At 39.7% G+C, this 21,867-nt stretch overlaps 1 protein-coding gene and 1 long non-coding RNA gene across 4 annotated transcripts; one reads left to right on the forward strand and one right to left on the reverse strand.

Moving 5' to 3' along the window:
• Positions 1–23: 23 nt before the first annotated feature.
• On the forward strand, positions 24–12,311 carry LOC130603503 (uncharacterized). Of its 2 annotated transcripts, none has more exons than XR_008973194.1 (3): positions 24–144; positions 5,337–5,526; positions 12,063–12,311. It is a non-coding gene; the product is annotated as an uncharacterized LOC130603503 (long non-coding RNA). The 2 variants fall into 2 exon arrangements; XR_008973195.1 differs by having other exon boundaries at positions 27–149.
• LOC130603491 (disintegrin and metalloproteinase domain-containing protein 9-like) lies at positions 1,093–20,245 on the reverse strand. 2 transcript variants are annotated; one of them, XM_057417297.1, is made up of 23 exons: positions 19,974–20,245; positions 19,349–19,545; positions 16,898–16,992; positions 15,936–16,012; positions 15,218–15,296; positions 14,191–14,267; positions 12,233–12,452; positions 11,674–11,739; positions 11,521–11,592; positions 10,257–10,429; positions 9,687–9,771; positions 8,314–8,435; positions 7,260–7,431; positions 6,655–6,744; positions 5,931–6,126; positions 5,702–5,807; positions 5,321–5,495; positions 4,848–4,928; positions 4,129–4,234; positions 2,889–3,021; positions 2,414–2,477; positions 1,882–1,934; positions 1,093–1,365 (listed from the first exon to the last, which is right to left on the reverse strand). In XM_057417297.1, the coding sequence occupies exons 2-23, from the start codon at positions 19,416–19,418 to the stop codon at positions 1,287–1,289; spliced, it is 2,391 nt and encodes a 796-aa protein (XP_057273280.1). In that variant the 5' UTR covers positions 19,419–19,545; positions 19,974–20,245; the 3' UTR covers positions 1,093–1,286. The 2 variants fall into 2 exon arrangements, with proteins under 2 accessions (XP_057273280.1, XP_057273281.1); XM_057417298.1 differs by lacking the exon at positions 19,974–20,245 and having other exon boundaries at positions 19,349–19,577.
• Between the last annotated feature and the right edge of the window lie 1,622 nt (positions 20,246–21,867).

Genomic DNA, 21,867 nt, shown 5'->3' on the forward strand with positions numbered 1-21,867 from the left:
TTAATAATAGCAATTGCAGATGCTAAGGACACTTCTTCGGAAGACCCTCTTTGCCAGTGCTGTTGGTGCCTGCAGCATATTTTGGGTTGTTCCATCCAGTTCTTCAGTGAAATGGCCATTAAGGGAGCTGGAAATACCATCTTGGTGAGGTGATCCTGGAATTTATTCCTTCTTTTTGCTGGTTCCTATTCCCAGGGCTCACAGGTGAGCGCAGTCAGTGTGGTTTGCTCTCTGATGTACACACTGACCGGCATCCACAGCTTCCTCCTGGCCAGCGATTTTTTTTCTCCTTGGAGCAGCTGCTTTTCCATGAGCTGTCATTTTGACAACCTGTGTATGTTCATATCGAATAAGTACCACTTCCCAATTGTCCCCTTTAGAGTGATGAAAGTTACCTGTTGCTTCTGTAGTGGAGTCAGATCCTAGAACAAATCTCATACCATGATAACCAGCAGACATTAAACCACTATTGAGTTTATAATGTTATCCCTGGTACACCACATTTTCTGTTACAACAGGAATGGCTTATTCCTTCAAGACTCAGATCCATTATCTACAGAGGTTTTTTCCATTGCTGGTGGCCAATGTGATGTTACTTTTATAGTTGGGTTGGAAGGGATCTTAAAGCTCATATAGTTCCAACTCCCTGCCACAGGCAGGGACACCTTCCACTAGAGCAGCTTGCTCAACTAACTGAAGTGGAAGGTATGCAGGTGACAGGTAGTGAGAGGTGGTATACAGATCCCAGCTCTGATAGTACTGCATGGAAGCTGAAGCTTGGAGCAACACACAGGAAAAGCTTCGCCTGTGGAGAACAGGGAATGGCTGCATCGCTGGCAATGTACAGCCAAGAGGATGACCCAGGAGGTAGACAGGCTGCAGACTTCCCATGGGGTCCGTCTGTGTTCTAATTTTCACAGCAGTGTATGACTAGAGGTGTGTAAATGATGCCTAAATAACTGAATTCACTCCTGTTTGCCTGGCAATTAAGGCTGTGCTTAGAAGAGTCCTGTTCTGTGATGCTCTTCCAGATTTCATCTAACAGGAGCTGAACTTCAGATTTCTGATTTAAAACAAAAATAGGAAGTGAGGTAGAAGAGGTACAAATGCAGCCAGCAGTGACTAGGAGAATAATGGATGTGACAAAATCTATGTTCAGTGCCTGGTAGCATCAAGTCTTTTCCAGAGGTATGTGCTTTCAGGAAGCATTTTGGCTGCACAAGGAGAGGAATGGAGGACAGCTGTAATTCCTTGTCAGAACTGGATGAGGGTTCCCAAGGAGCTTTTCAGGCAGCTGGTCTAGGTGGGACTGCAGGTCGCTGAGGTCCTGAAGGAGCTGCTGGAAACTGGGTTTGCACTGGCTGCCTGAAGTCAAAACCACATTTTGTGAAGTAGTTCATGACTTGAGACAACTGCTTCTTTAGCATCTTTAAACAGTTGCTAGGATTTATAGATATCTTTATCTCTCTGCCTGCCCCTCTCCCTAGTAGCATTTACGTTGCCATTGTGCTGTTTTCCATACAAGCATTTAGTCTACTATATCTGATATGAGGCTGCATGGAAAATTCTCCTAAACAGGATATGAGACATTAGGAACTTCACAAGGATACAGCAATGTAAACACAGCAAACATGAAGTTAAAAACCCCAGACTGGTTTGTGTTGGAAGGGACCTTAACGCTCATCCAGTTCCAACCCCCTGCCGCGGGCAGGGACACCTTCCACTAGAGCAGCTTGCTCCAAGCCCCATCCAACCTGGCTTTGAACACTGCCAGGGATGGGGCAGCCATCAGGATTCTTTTCTAAAATCTAATATAAATCTCCCCTCTGCCAGTTTACCCCTTATACTATCCCTATTTGCTTGGTTTTAAACACTACAAACCTTGAAACAGGAAAATGTGGTACAGTAAAGAAATCAGGAGTTGATGTGGCAGGCTGGAAAAGATATTGCAGAAAATCAGGTTAATAGAAAACAGATTTTGAACTGTAGCTAATATTGAATATTAAGCTAATGGTATTTTAGAACTGTTTTTCATTTTCTGTAATATTCTTCATATTCTCTTGCAACATTTTGGTCTGATACTTTTTATTTTGCTTTATCAGCATTGGATCCACAGCCTGGCTGAGCAGCTTCTCTAGTATGTGGCTGCAGAATTCAAAGTTCAGTCTTTGGCTGCTCTGCTAAGTAGCAACCCGTTCCATCCCATACTACTCACAGCCTGTATTGACAAGACAGACAATAAAGCTTATGCTTACCCAAGCTGAAATCTTATCTAATGATTTATAAGTGATTTTAAATACTTGGTTTCAGTGTATCGGAAGGACACAAAGTCACCAGTAACTATATTAGAGAACAGGCATGGTATAATTTGGATTACTCAACATGAAATAATGCAGGCATGCATCTATCTTACCTGATTACTTCTTGTGTTATGACTTGGTGTGTTATTTTGCTTTGGTTGTTCCACATTGTTATCCCTGAAATAAAAAACATGTCATCAGGAAAATCCCCGTGTGGTTTAACCACCTTCAGGGATGAGGCTGTAGTGGTGAGATCAGGATTCCATGTCCGACTCCAGCCCTTTCCAGCTTTGACAGGTGACTTCCATGTGTGTGCCCCTCTGTCCATATAATACAACTATCAGTAATAACTAGGGAAGTGCACTGTATCTGGGAGAAAAATGATTGAGAACTGACAACTGGAGTATCTGGATTAAACTACCTAGTAGCAGAGGACTGGCTCCTATGCAACGTACTGTTAGCTGGGATGATGTTTTCTTTTTGGTGGGCTGGAATTCTTTGTATAGATCAAGCATCTACCCAGCTTGCTAAATGAATCTGGAGCATGCTCCCAGGTGTTGAAATAGGCATTTGTAGTAAGTGAAATACCTGTGTTGTCTTCGGCTTTTCCTGCAAAACTTCCTCCTTATTGCGTCACGTTTAATGACTGCTACTACAGCAACAGTTACAAGTGGCAGCACAAGGAGGAAAAAAATAAGGAGACCATCCTGAAGTGATGTATCTAGAGAAAAAGAATTGGAATAATGTAAGGTAGTAATCTTATTTAACCTCATATTAGAGAATTTTTTTCTGCTAAAAACCACCTTTCTGTTGTAAAAACTACAGTCTTCAAATTATCATAGATAAAAACTAGTAACTTCACTGAAATGTATAGATTCTATGGTCAGAAACATAGGATTTGGCCTTATGTTATTACAAGTCCTTTCTGCCTTACCCACCCCATATTATTTGAATACACAAACCTTTTTCTTTTCCATATATTTTGTCAGGAATTCTAAAGCAAACAAACTCATTTTGTATTTCCTTACCCGCAACTGATCTGCACCTCTTCTCGGCCTTCCTAAGCCTCTAATAAATAGAAACCATTTTTTCCCTTTCCTAAAATAATGAATTTAGAAAAGCTTGATAAAATATTAATGTTCTTTGCCTCACAAAGCTACAGATGATGATGAACTTAGCTTGTAAACAGAGAGAGGGAAAACATTTTGTGTGGTCTCAGTGTAAAGGCTCTTACACAAGCTGCTTACAACTGCTGTTGGCTGCATGTACCTCCTTAACCCCTCTCATTTCTGTGAGACCCTTTCCACCTATAAAGGCTGATGTTTTCATAAATCATAGGCTGATTTGGGTTGGAAGGGACCTTAAGATCATCTAGGTCCAGCTCCCTGCTATGGGTAGGGATGCCTCACACCAGACCATGTTGCCCAAGGCTCTGTCCGACGTGGCCTTGGGACACTGCCACGGGGGAGCATTTACCATTTCTATTGCTCAAGCTATAGTCTTCCTCTGTTAAATCCATTGTATCAGAACTGTTTTAAATACCTAAGTAAATATCTAAATATTTAACAACTTAACAATGTAACAGTAATCCTGAGCAACTAATGTATTGCTTTTTAGCTCAGACAAAACAGCTCAGATTCTCCCTTGGACCACCTCCCTTGATGTCTGCAGACATACAGCTCTGGTAATAACATCTGCTCTTCAACTTAGTCCATGATTAAGTGTTCCATGTAGTAGAAAAAAACAGTCGGAAAGTGACTGAAGCCCCCTGTTATTAGTAGATCATCAGCCATGGGGAGCAGAATGAAGGCCAGTTTCACAATCTTACCTATGTGAGCTGGACCACTGTCAATGCTGCCCCCATAGCCTGACCGGTTACAGAATGGAGGAGCCCATCCAGAGTTGCAGTGGCAGTTCCCGTTGTTGTTACACACCTACGGTCGATACAACAGGGATTAGTCAAGCAAATGCCTTTTGGAAGTGGCTGCTCTCAACCTCCAGTGTATATTTGGAGTTCCACATGGAAGAGTGCATGTGGAAACAAGAAATACGGCATAATATTGTATAAAAATACACAAAGTAATAACCAGGAATAAGCTCTCCCCCTCCATCCCAAAACACTGAGTGATACTGATACTGCAAGTTAATTCTCTATAGACATTAAACTTTGGGGTTTTATTTGCCTGCAATAGATTATAGTCCAGAGAACTCAGATTTAAAACCTTTGGACTCCATTTTGATCTTTCATGGAAACATTTGCAAGTGAGGAATCACTTGTCCTTGTCAAAGGAATATTTTCCTTTTATAATTCCACAGCTCACTAGTAATAGAAAATTCCCTAGGGATATTCAGAAAAAATGCCTTTCAATGTCAGTGCTAAGCAGTTTACAGTGTACTGACACATGAATTACAGATAAAAAGGTGGACTTAACTTTTAATACAGGTGAGAAAACCCCAAAGCCATCTGTCTGGTTATTGCTTTTATGCAGGGATTTTGCACCTCTCTTTGTCTTCTAGAAACAGGGCATGAAGACACCATCTACTCACCCCATTGTCGTTACACTTCTGCTTTACATCACAGCTATAGCCCAGATTACTTGCATCAACACATTCAAAATCCAAACAGGCCTGGAAAAAGTAATTGGTGTCTTTCAAACTCCAAACTTCAAAAAATCCTGTCCTTTTAGAAATAGGTAAATGTATGTGCTTAGAATTCTGCAACTTTTACTTAGATGTCCAGAAAAAGGGCTGGTAGAACATTCAGTACTTCACAATTTTATAGTTGGATTTGTTGCAGAGAAGTCTGTGGATGCATTTTGATGAGTAATTTGGAAAACTGATAATATAGCGCATTGGTTTGTAGCATCCCAGTTTTTGACGAGCTAATTGTGTGTGTGTATCTCAAAAAGGAGATTTTTTCCTTATGGCATACAAATAAGAGAGCTGTGTAATGATTCTGAAAGTTCTGAACTTCCCAGTTGGTGAAATACATTCTTTAATGCTGCTGTGATTCATCCTACCTTCTTTTCTCCACAGGCTGTTCCATCATGAACTTGAGCAGGATCAGGGACATCTGATCCTAAGTCGAAGTCAGAAGACCAGCATAAAACCCCAGATGCGTTATTGACAACGCTCCAGGCAGGAAGGTTTTGAAGACTAACAGATGTGCACTGGAGCTTGCCACACAGACTATGCCTGTATTGAATGAAAGACACTCAGAAACAAGGTGAACAGGGAAAAAAACCTCACAGTTTCAGTGCAAATACACCATCCAGTCAAACCTTTTAGCTTGCATTTCAAAGAAATCCTCTTTTAAATCTTATGCTTTAGGAATTTGTAACAGAATATATATTTTTTCCATTGTAGATTTTAGAGTTAGCTTTTATTTGTTGGTGACTTACTGAACAGGACATTTCTTGTACACTCCACCTTTCATTCCACAGTTTCCAAACCTGTCTCCTTTAATATTTGCTCTTTCAAAGCATGCATCAGGTGCTTTTCGTGCCCCTGTACAAAAAGCAGTGAATCTTAGTAAGCTACTACAGTCTTAAAAATAGGAGAAACAAAAAGAAATATTAGGAATATCTATTAGGAGACTGCAAGTCTTTTCACATTGAATTATCAACATACCTTTTCCGTATATAGATTCACATTGTGAATCAAAACTCTGGCATACTCCATAGTAGCAATAAGCCTTCATGTTGCTGCATGGGTAACCATTCATGATATAAACATCCTCTGGGCAGTAGGCATCGCTTCCATTGCAGTACTCGGGTAGGTCACAGAAGTCCATTTTTGATCTGCACTCTGTTCCTGCCACTTTAAACTGGAAGCAGAGAGGAATGCCACCCTACTTTTATTTTGCAACAGCAGAAGTGCTGACACAAAACAATGACAACTGGGAGCCTTTGGGGATTTTAAGGAAGACAAAGCAGTTTTGGGGATCAGTTATCTAACGAATATCCAAAACTTCCCTGAGTTTCTTATGTTGTAGCTACAGTTTATGAGCTGAGCCTACATAGGACTTGGGTAGATCATACAAATATGTACACAAGTATCAATTTAAAAGCAGCCAGCTGTCACAGATTTGGGAGAGCCTTGGTGCTGCATAATGGAGATCACTACTACTGAGTCACCTGGTTGCTCCTGCCTCCTACAAGGGGTGACACAGAGATGATATTCCATTTCTAAGCTAGTGCCTGAGAGTTGTTGGACACAAAGTCACTGCTTACATGCTTCCTACTGGTGAATATAGCTTGATAATGGGAAAGTATACTGAGTGCTATGATAGCTCTTTTCGAACATTAAAAAACACTAGTAAATAGTATTAATTTAGCTTAATACAGCAGTCTACCTTGCAGTTCTTGCAGCACAGTCCTTGAGCGCATTGCGATCCAGGCGTGAGTTTGCAGGTTGCAGCATCACAGCAAGGGTTAGTACATTCCTGAAGAACAACCATGGACAAGGGGACACAACGTTTTTACTTTGCTCTACAGCTAGGAAACGACATGATCAAACCAAGTGCATGGACAAACCAGACTTTAAACACACTGTCTCTTTTGTGTGTTCTGAGCTTGACAGCTTTCTGCTCTAACAGGAACCAGCACAGTTTGGCTGTATTTTCTTACTACAAGTCATCAGAAAAACATCTGTGTTTTGATGTGTTGTGGCACAGGGGCATAGGATGTGTTTACACTTTAAATGGACACTAAAAGAAGCAGAACACATGGGGGTTACTCCTTATCATTCCTTCTCCTGTCTTATTTTTCCACTACACTAGCAGTGATTTTAGGCTTTTACTAACATTTATCTTCATATTGCTTGCCAAGATGTAACATTACAAGGAAAACTCCTCAGATATTAATGAAAATACTGAAAGGCCAGCATTATACAATAAATATAGCAACAAATATCATAACACAATATACAGCAAGTATCCAATTGAATTTAATTCATTACCTCTGGTTTGCCACAGTCACATTCTTCATTACTATCGACCACGTTATTGCCACAGACAGGTTCCTTGTAAACATTACTTGTTTTGGGAGGATTTCTAAGGCAGTTTCCTCCTCCACTGAGAATAAGGTTCTCAAAATCATCAGCACTGCAGGTGCTGAAATTCCTGGATCCACTGGAAAGCATAATATTACTTTTTTATTATAAGCATTTTGCTTACAGGGAATAATACAACTCAAGCCCTTAAAATATTGTTCATCTATAATAAATAGCGTGTTTTATAATGCTGGGAGAGCACAAGATAGTTTATTTTGACTATTTTGCAATACAGTATAGTACTAAAAGTTTAAAATAATATTTATAACACAAATGAAGTACTTTCAGAAGTCAAAGAGATCATCAGATTATCCACTCTGGCACCCTATATAAAACAGGCCTTAGAAATCCCTTTTGTGTAATGAGTCTGAATATGCTTGATTCAAAAATACTTTCCAGAAAGGCATCCACCTTACTTTGAGTCCCTAAGAACTCATGAATACATCTTATTATAGTAGTTTTGTCCAGTGTTCAATTACCCTGATTTATTAATACAAATTAAGATAGATAAAATAATATGATCTTTTTCTCATAAGGGGAAGCCAAAGAACAAGTGAACTGAAAGAAGCATCAGCTGAGAGGTTTGGTTTAAATTAACTGTTAAGAATGTGTGTGAAGGATACACATTTGCATGAATCCAGTGAATATGCATAAAGGATTCTCAGTTCTCAGCAGGGTAAAAAAACCAGCAACACACTATCATTAAAATAAATAATTAAGAAAATCCAGTTTTTAGGAATGCTACAAATAAAAAATTACTGGATTGGAAAAAAAAAAATACAAAGTTTCAAATAAGTTAAAATGGTTAAGTCCTAACTCAGTGAATTCACCTCTGTGATTAAACCTTTCAAAATCCCCATTCACAAAAGTTCTTCAGTATCCATGGGAGATTCACAGCTTCTAAGGCATAGTCACTGCAGATAAATTACAATTATTGAAATAAAACAACTGGAAATCTTACTTATCTGTGCTGTGCATAATATAGGATGCAGGACACCTTGTGTCATCATGTTTCATTCCAAGATTATGTCCCAGTTCATGAGCAACTACTGTAGCATGACGCAACACATTGTCATGATTCAACTAATAGAGAGAATCAGTGTTAAAAAAATTGTGACACTAAAGAAAATACTGTGTTATTATTGATTTATTCAAGCCCCAGAGCTCTCAGAGGCTGTGAAGACAGAATACGGAATTGTTTTGCAGAGCAGAAGCAGCAAGAACTAACAATTTACCACTTTATTTTCAGGTAGGGCCAAATTCTGCCACTCTTTGTATTCCTTCCATTAGGATCATGTTCTGAATATTAACAGTTGGCAGCTGGACCAGAGGATCATGCCCTGTGTTTGGCAGTGTTCTAGGCCAGCTTGGACAGGGCTTGGAGCAAGTTGCTCTAGTGGAAGGTGTCGTGTCCCTGCCTGTGGCAGGGGGTTGGAACTGTGTGAGCTTTAAGATCCCAAACCAGTCTGGGATTCTGTGATTCTGCAATCATTGTAAGTTGTTTCCAACTGAAATAATTCTATTCTGTTCTATTCTAACACAGTTAATCGCTCATGACACTGATTTCAATGGAGTCTTCAATGACAAATGTACTGTTAAAGAACAGCTGTTCTGTTAAAGAACAGAATCTGCTTCTGAGATTGTCCATGGCATTGTGGCGTTCATACTGTAAGGACAGGGAGCTCTGGAGATACAATTCTGCCCCAAGAGTGATGGAGGAAAAAATACGTTCTTACTAATTTTGCCATCTTTAAAATTTTTGCCTATTTACAGCCTTACTGTGGGGAAATCCTGACACTTGAGAATATAGTGTGTTATGTTCACTTTCTATCCATGTAAAGAGTAGAAAAATACACAGTTTTGTAGCTGCATCCCCAGAACACTGTGGTTATGAACTTTAATGGTATGAGGATGGCTTTTTCTTATACAACCTTGAGTTAGATGAATTACAAAAGGTGATCAAAAAGTTATTTCAGGACTATATCAGCCAAATGGACTGGAATGTGATGAAGGGAGATGAGGGAAATTGGGAAATATGCCAAAAGTTTTAAATATGCACAAGTCTTTACATAAGAAACCCCATGAAAGGAACTGTACAACTCCAAGCCTCGTCTCTGAGACTGGGGTGACTTGATCAAATAGATCAGCAAAGGGCATGTTACTTATTAGGCTGTACTTCTATGGAGACAACGTCTGCCAATAGCAGTACCTACAACCATGTGTATTGTAAATGCACAGGGGAAAGCCTTCAGGTGTCCCACTAGCAGGATATCTGTGATGGTTTAGCAGCTCCAGTGCTAGTTTCTTCCATTAACCACAACATTGTGTACTTACAGTGCTGATTGACCCTCCCTGGACTTGTGAGCAGACGGTACCCACAAAAGCCATTCCAATGGATCCACTGTAAGAGCTTCTCCCTCTGCAACAAAAGCAGTTTAAAGGTGGTGTTGAAAGAGGGGCTGAATGTTTAAAAGTTCTACTAAAAGGCAGTGATGAGTTTGAAACAAAAATTGCAAGGCAAATTTTGGTCTTGAAGTCAAGAAGAAATACATCACCATATTAGAGTTTCACTATAATTAACAATGAATACCTGAATAAATTAGCTTGAAAACAATGATAAGTCACCCAAGCCTGCTGTGACAGTGTTTCTGAGTTCACAGAACCACAGAATGGTTGAGGTTGGAAGGGGCCTCTGGAGGTCATTTGGTCCAACTCCCCCCCTGCTTAAGTACAGCCACCTCAAATTGATTATCTATAAATAATTCATTATAGTTTCTTGTCTATAAATGTTGAAAGCTGAATGAATTTTACTCCAGTTGTATTTTCATTCATACACAACCCCTAAACCATACACATCAGCAACACTGGCAGTGTGGGTAGTTCTTCCACTGCATGAAAACTTACATGATGAGGTGGCCAACATCATTTCTTGATTGTTTAAGAAGATCTTTCTGTCTCCAAGAGACAAATCTGCTGAGCACATCTCCAGCTGACCCTTCCATCACAGATATGTGGTTTGTGTCTGTCCAGATCTCTAATCCAACCAGAACAATCTGGATGTTTAATGCTGCATACATCTGGAAAAAACACAGTGATAATTGCTATACATCAGTCTGTTTCAAATGAGTTATGACATTACATCACTGCTACTGAGTAAACAGTAAGTTCAACACAGTGATGAGACATAACTTTCTTTGAAATTAAATATAAAATATTAGTATTTATAAATTAAAACAGCTACAGGTTGGGCAAAGAAGAGATTCAGAGCAGCCCAAGGAGAAGGACTTGAGGGTGTTGGTCGATGAGAAAATGAACATGAGCCGGCTTCAGTATGCGCTCGCAGCCCAGAAAACCAACTGTATCCTGGGCTGCATCAAAAGGAGCGTGACCAGCAGGTCGAAGGAGGTGATCTTGCCCCTCTACTCTGCTCTTATGAGACCTCACTTGGAGTATTGTGTGCAGTTCTGGTGTCCTCAACATAAAAGGACATGGAACTGTTGGAACAAGTCCAGAGGAGGCCATGAGGATGCTCAGGGGACTGGAGCACCTCCTGTATGAAGACAGGCTGAGAAAGTTGGGGCTGTTCAGCCTGGAGAAGAGAAGGCTGCGTGGAGACCTCATAGCAGCCTTCCAGTATCTGAACGGGGGGTATAGGGATGCTGGGGAGGGACTCTTCATTAGGGACTGAAGGGGTAATAGGTTAAAACTTAAACAGGGGAAGTTTAGATTGGATCTAAGGAAGAAGTTCTTTACTGTAAGGGTGGTGAGGCACTGGAATGGGTTGCCCAGGGAGGTTGTGAATGCTCCATCCTTGGCAGTGTTCAAGGCCAGTTTGGACAGAGCCGTGGGTGACATGGTTTAGTGTGAGGTGTCCCTGCCCATGGCAGGGGGGTTGGAACTAGATGATCTTAAGGTCCTTTCCAACCCTAACTGTTCCATGATTCTATAAAATATATTTATGAAATATAAACTAAATATATGTGTTTATAATATAAAACTAAATAACATATGACTGAAGTCAGTCTACTTCATGAAGGTACCTAAACATACCTCTCATTTGGAGAAGTTGGAAAGATGATGTTCATTCATTTTCTTAGCTGTCTTAAGGAGAAACTGGGAACAGATCAGTAGTAGAAACTACTGAATCTAGGCAATGTATCTGACCTACCCCATCAACATAGTTAATCAGCTCAACTGTTTCCTTTTGCACTGCAGCAGCGTCAGATTTCTTCATCAAAAACTGTAAAATACCATGTAAGAATGTCAAAGAAAGAAATTAATAGAGTATTAAAATGTATTTAGCATTGGATGATATCATTACCCTGTTGTTATCCACAACCACAAATAATTCCACATAGCTTTTCTGTGGCAGGACAGCTCGCTTCATCTGCAAATTAGAAAGCACAGGAAGTTAATATAAGAATTAACAAGTTCAAGGTTCTTTACTTATCTTTCTCATGATTTTCTTTTCAGGTGCTTATAAAGCAGTGATGCATTTTTTAACATGGTCTCAAAGGTCAATTTGCTCTGTTTTTCCACACTAATACCTGTATATCAGTAATTCACATCTGGTCAGACACTGGGATGCATGAGCTGGGTGGCAGCTTCATGCCTTTCATGTCATACCCATGACTGCCTTGGGCAGACCTCTGCTCTTCTGCTAAAGGATTGCTTCAAGCTGTGTTAAATTGTGCTGTTCTTCTGTTTCAGGATGTCCTTAGTGATACTCCCACCAGTTTGAGGGCCATGAACATGAAGGCAAAACCCACCTGCTGTGACACCATGCCCAAGCAAGAGCTCTGGAGACCCTTGGCTGCTGGGATGGACTGAGGAGGTGGCTTGGACTGAAGCTCTCAAGAGAGAAACAGAAATGTATTTACCCTCAAAAGCTTCTCCCTGCTAGAGGTACTGTTTGAAACAAAGGTGTATTTCACAGCCTGCTTCACAAACGACTCCTCGTGATGAAGGCTGCTGTTCAGCACACCACACCGGAAGGGGATATCCTGCATATCTTCTGACTGGTAAAACACATGCTCAAAAGTGCTGGATGCGTTGAGTGGCTCCATTCCATACCATTTACCACCAATGTAGAGAATTCCTCTAATAATGATAAAAGAATGAATAATTATTCCACAGGTGTTCCCTCGTGGTTATGACTAGATGACTGAATGACAGCTGGATACTTAGAAACTAGAACTGTTCATACCACTTGGTTGAAATGAATTATTATCTTACATTATCTTAATATAGGGTGTAAGTTCAAATGACTGAAAGGGTCTCTTTTAGTCCTTATCTCTAGTCTCACTCCTAGCCCCATGCAGCTAAAGTAACCTAGTATTTTAGAAAAAGATATTTTCTAAGACACAGAGAGAGGCTAAAAGCAATCACCAGGGTGTTTGTGAGGGCAACAGCAGTATTGCACTGCTGAGTGCATTTGTCCATGGCTCATAAACACCCGGTCTGTGCCCATTTGCTGTTCTTTTAGAGCCTATTATCTTGCTTTCCACAATCTCAAACTATATTTAGAACAAGAATTCTCTAGTTAATATCTTGTGAAAGAAGATCTTCAAAAATGTGAGTACAAAGTAGCCAAAGGATTTGAGTCTGATTAAGTTTTGCAGAACAGTCAAAATGGAGTATCTGTTCTGCTTACTTAGATCCGGCATTACCTGAAACACCAGTATGTTGGCCATTTTATTCTTCAGTTAAAGGAATGCCAGAAGTGTCATTATTTGTTGTGAGTGGCATCTCACTGTGATATTATCAATGAAAGATATGTGGGTGATCTTTATCCCGTTTTCCTCTTTCTCCTTGTCAAAAAGATATCAAACTGAACAAGGCTACTACATGCAACAGGTATATCCAAAGTCCAGCTAAAAAGCCCAGCTCAGTGAACACCAGGGAGCATGGACACACTCTAAGCACATTCTGAGTATCTGCACCATGTGGTGTGTGTGCCATCTCATTTTATCAACTCGTGGACTGATTCTGCAGGGAGAAACGATTGCCCTTTATGCATTAATCTGGTCCCTGTATGTTTCTCCAATTAATGTAATTTTATTGGTTTTGAAACACAAACTGAGGAAAGGCTGAGAGAGCTGGGTTTGTTCAGCCTCCAGAAAAGAGGCCTCAGGGGAGACCTTGTCACCATGTTCCAGTATGTAAAGGGTGGCTACAAAAAAGATGGAGACTCCTTTGTTACAAGAAGTCACATGGAAAAGACAAGAGGTGATGGGCACAAGTTACTCCGGGGGAGCTTCTGACTGGACAAGAGAGCAAAGTTCTTCACCATGAGAACAACCAGCCATTGGAATAATCTCCCCAGGGAAGTGGTGGATTCACCAACATTGGACACTTAAGATTCAGCTGGACAGGGTGCTGGGACATCTAGTCTAGGTCATGCTCATGCCAAGAAAGGTTGGACCAGATGATTCCTAACATCCCTTCCAACCTGGGATTCTATGGTATGATCGAGTGTCTTAAGTTCAGTGAAAGCTCCATCAGATTGTTTTTCTTCTACAAAGGTGTCTCTCGTCAAGACATTTGCATCACTTAATAGAGGCTTCAGCTCATGCCTGTGTTTTGCTTATGTTTAGATTATGCTCTCTCACTTTATCCTTTCTCTGTGAAGGAATTTTGGGAAAAGGGAAAAAAGGTGTAGCTGAGGGAAACTATAAAACCTGTAAAGAGCTTCAGCTTCATCAAAAGGTGAAATATTGAAAGTATTTTAAAAGATTTGCAAGATAGGATGGTGTTTTTCAGCTGTATGATGAATTTTACTGTTTTACATTGGTACTGCACAATGAATTACCCTGAAGTAACAAGCAAAAGTTAATACCTAAGGCCATCACATGTGCTAAGAGCAAGCACCGAGTCAGCAATTCCTTCAACAGTGCCATGGTAATAACAGTGTGTCTGAAATGCAACAAAACCATGTGATTAATGACAAAATAAAGTTGTTGCCTTCAAATGCAAAGTCATTTTCTAACTAACCTTTGTATTTGCATGACATTAAGTCTGGCTGTTACGGATTTACAGAGTTCATTGTTCTAGAAGTAATCCCAGCCTTCTCGGAGTAAAATATGACTTGACATGAGTACCTGCAACAGGTCCCTTGCTTCTCACAACCAGCTTTTTAGTTTAACCATCACCATCTTTTAGCAGAATCTTTTCACCTACATTGCTCACCCTGTTCTTTAACAGACTGTTCTCAAAGGCTGATATGAGATCTCCCGTCCACAAAGCACCCCATGAAGTCCTGCTGAGTTCACATACAGTTTAAAGTTGAAATGAAATACAGAAGTATTTATAAGGCTTGTTTGGCACCAAAAAACTACAAAGCTTTGATGCTGCTGTTGTATCTTTAATAGCATACTTATGCAAAGGCGACCTTATCAGGCAGCTCAAATTCAGTCTTGGCACAATCTCATGGCATCTCCTTTCACACCTTGGAAAACAGTGATGTATATCACCATAAACAGCCCACTCCCTCATAAAACACCAAACCTCATGTTTTGTATCAATGGTAACCATTAAACAGAAATGCTACAAATGCGAAGACTCACAAAAACCTCTTTCCAGACAAATGTATTTTCCTTTTGTAGATGCTTTTATGTGCATCACTTGTATTTCCCTTTCATTGATAAAAATGTAACCTATTTTCACTGTGCTGTTATAGAGATACAAAGGCACTCAGAATTAATGGTTGTGCATTCGCTTTTGCTTTGCCAATACATTTAGATGCACACACATCCTTCTTGCCCTCAGTTCTATTAAACTGGTAATATCTCCTTCAATTCATAAAGCTTGGCTTCCCCATTTTGAAGAAACTCTGACATAAAAGGGGAATGTTATTAATACAATACCTCATTTTTTGATTGTGTGGCCTCCAGTTTCCCATTTTCCCCGTATGTGTAGAGCATAAAGTCTTCGCTAACAAGCTTTCTGGAAACAAAAATAAGCTACTGCTCTTTTTAACAGAGAAGAAGATTTACTTCTAGAAAGCAAGAAGTAAATCAAGAACCCTAGTAAGAAATACACAGTTAGCAGCACACTCATGCTAATTGATATTAAAATCCATGGATGTGAAACAAAATACCTGAAAATGAGCTGAATTACTTGGAAAATAAGTTATTTTGAAATCCTTTAACTAAAGTATCTGTAGAAAAGTCTCTGAGCAGACTACATTGCATCAGGGCCTGGGCTATTACAAGCTCAGGAATGAGGAACAACAGTAACAGACACATTTCTTACATACAACATGGCTAACAACCCTCCCTTCACTAGTAAGAAGCTAATATTGAGATGAATTCTAATGTTCCATAAGGATTTTCTGAATTGTACTATCTTGTGCTGCTAATAAATAATTAATTGAAATACATTTCTTCACAGACAGAAAAAATATTATTCCCTTGCATTTGCAAGCTTGGATCATAGCAGAGACACTATTTAACAGTCATATTGTAATTAGCATAATCTCCCATTTAAATGGTTTCTTCTGGATTTTTTTCAGTATAAAAATACTTGTCTATATGCAGCTAACTCCCAAGATGGTGTGATTCCTTAGAACACTCTACTGCATACTTGTTTCTCTTCAGTTTTAGGAGATATGTTCCATTTCTGGTTTTAACTGAGTAAGAAACATTGTCATCAGAATGCTCCTGAAAACAGAACAAAAGATATCACTTGATTAGGAGAGTTTCTACTTGGTTATTTTATCCAAGCTTTGAGAAGAGACATCCAACTACTATGTGCATTTGAAGTATCTACCAAAACACAGATTCCTAACCCTTGTGCCTTCTATATGTCAGTCTCAGCAGCACACTGTATATTTTTCCCTATGGAAAGTTTAAATTCTATTAATCTATACATTTTCATTAAGAAGACAGAAGGGCACAGCACATGAATGCACCTTTTACCCAACTACCACATTGTGTTTCGTGACACCTTATGTAAATGACTCACAGATTCTTCCTTCCCTAATAGCTTTGCATGAAGATGACTAATGCTATTTCATTACCAGTTACTGCAGTAATTGAACTCGATATCTAGCACAAAGGTAGATGACCTCAGACTGAAGAAGAAAGGCTCAGATTATTCTCTTTTAACTCATTCATCTTTGCAACTCTGTGGCACCATTTCTACTAAGCGAGGATCAGCCCCTTAGGTGCTACATGGTTGAAATCCTCTGGTTATCCAAAGACCAGATACAATGAGCAAAAGGACACACACAGCATGGACATTAGTTCAAGTTCAAGATCTAATCAGACCTGGGGGAAATGGAAATATTCTTCATATTCCTTCTCCCTTTTATCTGACAAGGCTGTTAAAAGCACTAGAAGTTTGAAAGGCTCTAACTTAAAGGGCAGTTGCAGACCTTTGTGGGAACAAATTTACCCAGAACTAGTTGAAAACATAAAGAATCTGAAGACATAGTGCAGGGCACGATCCATCACAAAAATAATCTATATACACCATACACTGTGTGTGTAACACTAGCATTGTGCAAAACAGCAACATCAGAAGAAAAAAACAGAATAACCAACCTCGTGATAAAATGGGTGATGTTTCTCTCTTCCTGTCAGACGAGGAATAATTATTTCTAATGTAGAAAGTCTGGATGTTTGTTCAGAAAATACACCTGAAAATAAAGAACTTTTGGATTATGCTGGGAAAGTCACAGAAATCAATGTTTTCATTCATGGCCAAGTTACTCTTGGTTTCTGAGTGTTGAAACTAGATGTATGCGGCCTCATTCCCTATAGCAATGCTGTTTTGACTGTATTTAAGGCTAATGACTGCAGCATTCCAAACACAACTGATGTAAAGTGTTAAAACCTGTGAATTTAAGCAAAAGTTTTCTTAAACAGGGTGTCCCAAACTGGCTGCAATCTTAGCTTTACCTCTTGGTCTTAGTTACTTACATTATAAACTGGGTATTAGCTCCATTTTTTCTCATTCCTTCATAGAGCCAATATCAAACCAAATTATTTTTTGACTGAAAAAAACATAAATCCCTCAACCGATATGATAGGAACTTTAAATAGAGAATCTCATGAACAAGAAAAAAAGAGTAATGATAAAAAATTCTTTCCTGTATTCAGTGCATACTTTGATAGTGATGAAGAAACAGCTGAGGTCTGGAGAGCCCAAGAGAAACTATTGAATGATTTAAACACAGTTTTTCTTCATTCTCACATATCCTGGATTATTAACTTTGTCTTTCAGTTTTGAAACAGTTTTTCTTCTTCCATGATCTGCACTTCTAACCTGATGTACCACAGAAAACCCATGCAGGTACCCTCTCTGTCCACCCATCTGTCCCCTCACGGTAATTTCTGAAGTGAAAACCACCTGTGCAAAGGATGCTAACATCTCAGACAGAATTAAGTTCCTTCAAGCTTTGTGAAATCACTTTGTCAGTGCCAGGAAGCCTGTGCTGATCTGTGAATCCATAGCATGGTTCTATATAGACATATAGTACTATTGCTTTGAATGATAGATCCAACTTTGCCAGGATATTTCAGAATTTATAGAGAATTGGAGAAAACTGTATCTCCATTAGCATATATTCAACCCCCAAATAAAGTGTGGATTTTTTTTTACTGTGTACAGAGCTATTTGCTGTGCTATTGCCTCCTAGTTACTGTTATGTCCTGCACTTGTTCACTTCTCCCTCTTGCTCATGTCTCCACTTCCTTTTGCCCTTTACTTGAGTAAACAAACTCTCCTTTCAGTCCTCTATTTCCATTTAAATCACTTTACTCATATTCCTTTCCCTATTGCCCTAAATGAGGAATACTTCAGAGTTGTCCTCTGGACGTAATTCTGCCACTTGCTGTGTCTATAATCCTGGCTCACAGCGTTGCCTCCAGCCACTGCCTGACATTGCTGCATTTTGTTTGTTCCAACCACAGCCAAACCCTTGCAAAAGCTTTGTGGCCTTTTACACTGTTATCAGGATTATCTCCAGAACATCATGCTAATGTGGAAAGCTACAGGTAAGAAGGCTGCTGAGTATCTGGTTTTAGGTGAATAGTTTATGAAGACAAAAACAATCTCTAGTGACTTTATTTATAACTGTGTGAACTTGAATTCATCTTCCCTTTTCCTGTCTGCTCATCAGTCTGGTTTGAGTGTGATCAACAGAGGCAGACCCATTGCTTTTAAAGAGTAATAACATGGGTTTTAACAATGGAAGCAGTTTCTTCCTTCTTAAATTGTCCTTGCATAAGGAAACAAAGAGATTTCTTCTCATTTATGGCAGTCCAAAGTCACCCTCAGCCTCCCACATGTCTGTGAAAGGAATTTATAATGGCAAAGGAGCCACAGAATCACTGATTCAAAGTGGAGAGGAGGATTCGTCAGTGTAATGGTGATCTCTACCCATTAGATAACATCAGGATTTCAAAAAGGTAGGTGCAGGTAGCATATATTTAACATTAAAGGCTGCCACTGCAACTAAAATGTGGAAGTTGCTATTGGCAAACGGGTCTCGGTTGAATGATCGTCTCTCGACATTTACTTCTTTGTTCTTAATCTTCAGCAATTTTACTACTAAATCACAAAATCCATCTAAATTCATATCTGCAGCCAAATCATAAATGGCAACGAGTTAATGAGGAGCTAAAACAAAACTGCAGGGATTTCCCTTGCATTACTGAGAAGAAATCCTTTTCTACAGTCTTTACTACTGATGAGAGTAAAGCGCAGTTCTCACAACCAGTGTCCTGTGCGGAAGGGGGTGTATTTACGTACCTACTACATCCTGGAGGAGAAACCACAAAGAGCTCAGCTATAAAAAGCTTCCAACCTGGATTCTTTTCCCTTCACCTCTTTCTTTATTTTCTCAATTAGCAGGTCAGCTAATAGCCTAATGCCTGGGGAGAGCCAGGGCTTGATTTCAAAGCTGTGCAACATTATGATCAGGACCAGAGAATATGAGAAGACTAGGAGAAACTTTCTGAATACATGAGAAAAACTGAAATGAATCTTACCTTTCATCCCAAAAGGTTTTCCAGTTAAAGTTAGTCCAAAAGTGAACAAAAATAGGCTGTGTTTTAACATTTCCTGGAGAAACTACTACAGTAACCCAGCAGACACTGTGTACCTGGCTCTATGCAGGAGAACTAGAAGAACAAGAACCGTCTGCTCCGAAGGTAAACAGCAGAAAAAGCACTTGGATGCTTCATCTCTGCTAAGGAAACGGGAAGTAAAATTTAATCCATTAGGCTTTCAAAAAAAAACTGGTTAGACAGCTTAATGCAAATAAAAAGCAGCACAGGCTTAAATGCTGATTGCAGAAAGAGCACCAACCCATGCCAGGATCAAACTGGTTTATTCCAAAGGACTTTACTGCCCCAGTGAGATCATATGAGATTAGAAACACGCTACCGATGGATAAAACAGGTTGTTTAGAATGGTGATTGTCAGCTCAGTGAAAAAACTAGCATAGAGCAATTAGAAATTTCAACATGTTCTTTTCCTTTTTTTTTTTCACCTTTACTTTAAAAATAACCAAAATACAGTGTATATGAACACATGGAAACCCCACAAACTCATGGAAACCCCCAAAACAAGGGTTGTACCCAACTCTTCTATATTAAAAATAATTCTTCTCACCAAAGGTCTGTGACCTGATGCAGCTCATCCCTCTTCTAGGTTCAGAATAATCTTCCGAGGCATCATACAACCACATTGCCACCAAAAGCAGTGACCAAATGCTTCTAAAACTGGATAAATTTGAAACACATTCCAGAAGCATCAAGCACATTTAGAACCTGAAAAAGGAGACTGAGGCAGCACAGTTTTCAAGCTAAAACATTTACATTAATTAATTTTAATGAATTCATTAATTAAACCAGAGCAAACGTATTTTCCATTGCTAGCAAATCACATGAAACAATGACTTAAGTGAAAGAGAAAGAGATGCTGATGTGTTTGTAATGTCAGCTTGTACAATGCCTGCTGAAGTCCATCTCCCTGTTTTTACATCTGTAACTAATGTTCCTCAGCCGAGCACAAGGAGTTAGAACTCGATAGCCACGTTCCCTGGGTTTATGTCTGTAGCACAGCAGCTTTCCCTGACTCCAGAAGCTGGGATCCTACTGAAAATTAGATGAATCCAATCTTTTATTTATAGTCTGTCTCCTATGTGGTGCCCTATTAGCATGTAACTCAAAGAGAGAATTCTATTGCTCCAGATGTTGCTAGTTTATGAGGTCCCGTAGCATGGACATGATTTTAAGGATTTCCCACCTCTCCAAGAACACTTTATTTTAATAGAAAAAGGACTGAGGATGGTGTGAACCTCATGCACTTCAACAAGGCCAAGTGCAAGGTCCTGCACCTGGGACAGGGCAATCCCAAGCACAAACATAGGCTGGGCAGAGACTGCATGGAGAAGCCCTGAGGAGAAGGACTTGCAGGTGTTGGGTGAGGAGGAGCTCCCCATGACCTGGCTTCAGTGTGTGCTTGAGCCCAGAACCCCCCAGTGTGCTGGGCTGTACCCCCAGAGCGTGAGCAGCAGGTTGAGGAAGGGGATGTTTCTCTCTACACAGAATCCCTCACTAAAGCAGATGCTGAAGAATCCCCAAACCTCCAATACAGCTTCTACACTCTTTCAGTGGTGGTTTTGATTTCAAATATCATCATTGCAGTAGTGGTGATACTGAAATACCACAAACACCAAGCAGAACACGGCTACCAAAAACTCCAGAGCTCCTATTAACTGCTTCAGGATATGTTGGATTCATGTCAACTTCTGTTCAGTTTTGTCATCCAGAGAGGGGAGAGGGAAAAATCCCAAACCAGCATAAAATCAATAAACCAACAGCACCGGAATGATGCTTGGAAACACATCTCAACTATTTTTTGTAATTAAAAAACCTCTCAACTGTGAATCACTGAGCTGAAGAATGTAAGTGTCTACTTCAGGGTGTTTAGAAAGCATCTGAAAACATAACAGGTATAAAGGAAATGTAAAGGACAAGATAATTCAGGTCTTTTTCTTAGAACAGCACATGTCTGTCTTTTCAAATCACTATGAAACTGCTGTTGGCACAAGTTAAGCTAAGGGAGAACTGTGAGATATTTGTTCAAATCAAATTATCCTGTCCGCAAACTCTGCTCCTGAGAGTTGCCACCATCAACATCTGAGAGTCTTCAAAACACATTGGTTTTCCTGGCAATGAAAATATGAGGTAGACCAGATAAAAATACTGGACTCTGCATGCCTGTGCTACCTGTGAAGCCAACACTTGCTTCCCTATCAACAGCTTTTACTCAGTGCATTTCAAGACACTGAATAAAAGCAGTTCAAGTCAGGCACTGCCAGTACTTCCTCTAATGGATGGAATAATAAAGCTCTTTAAAAGAAATACCACTAAAATAAATCAAAAGCACAAAGAAACTACATCCTGTTTCACCCATTACACATCAAGACAACAGAACAGTGAAGGGACGACATGTGGGTAGAAAGAAAAGCTGTAACTCAGTTTATTTTGATTACTTCTCC

This window comes from Pezoporus wallicus, unplaced genomic scaffold (assembly GCF_028554395.1).
Source record: "Pezoporus wallicus isolate ANWC-B61680 ecotype Strahan unplaced genomic scaffold, APGP_CSIRO_Pwel_v1 contig_8188, whole genome shotgun sequence".
In the NCBI taxonomy this organism is placed as follows: Eukaryota; Metazoa; Chordata; class Aves; order Psittaciformes; family Psittacidae; genus Pezoporus; species Pezoporus wallicus.

Excerpts from the sequence above, each read along its gene's own strand:
- LOC130603491 (XM_057417297.1), bottom strand. The coding sequence starts at position 19,418 with ATGTTAAAACACAGCCTATTTTTGTTCACTTTTGGACTAACTTTAACT. Across the intron at positions 5,496-5,701 it reads TACAAGAAATGTCCTGTTCA|GCATAGTCTGTGTGGCAAGC; the intron begins GTAAGTCACCAA and ends CATTCAATACAG. Across the intron at positions 4,235-4,847 it reads AGAAGTGTAACGACAATGGG|GTGTGTAACAACAACGGGAA; the intron begins GTGAGTAGATGG and ends TATCGACCGTAG.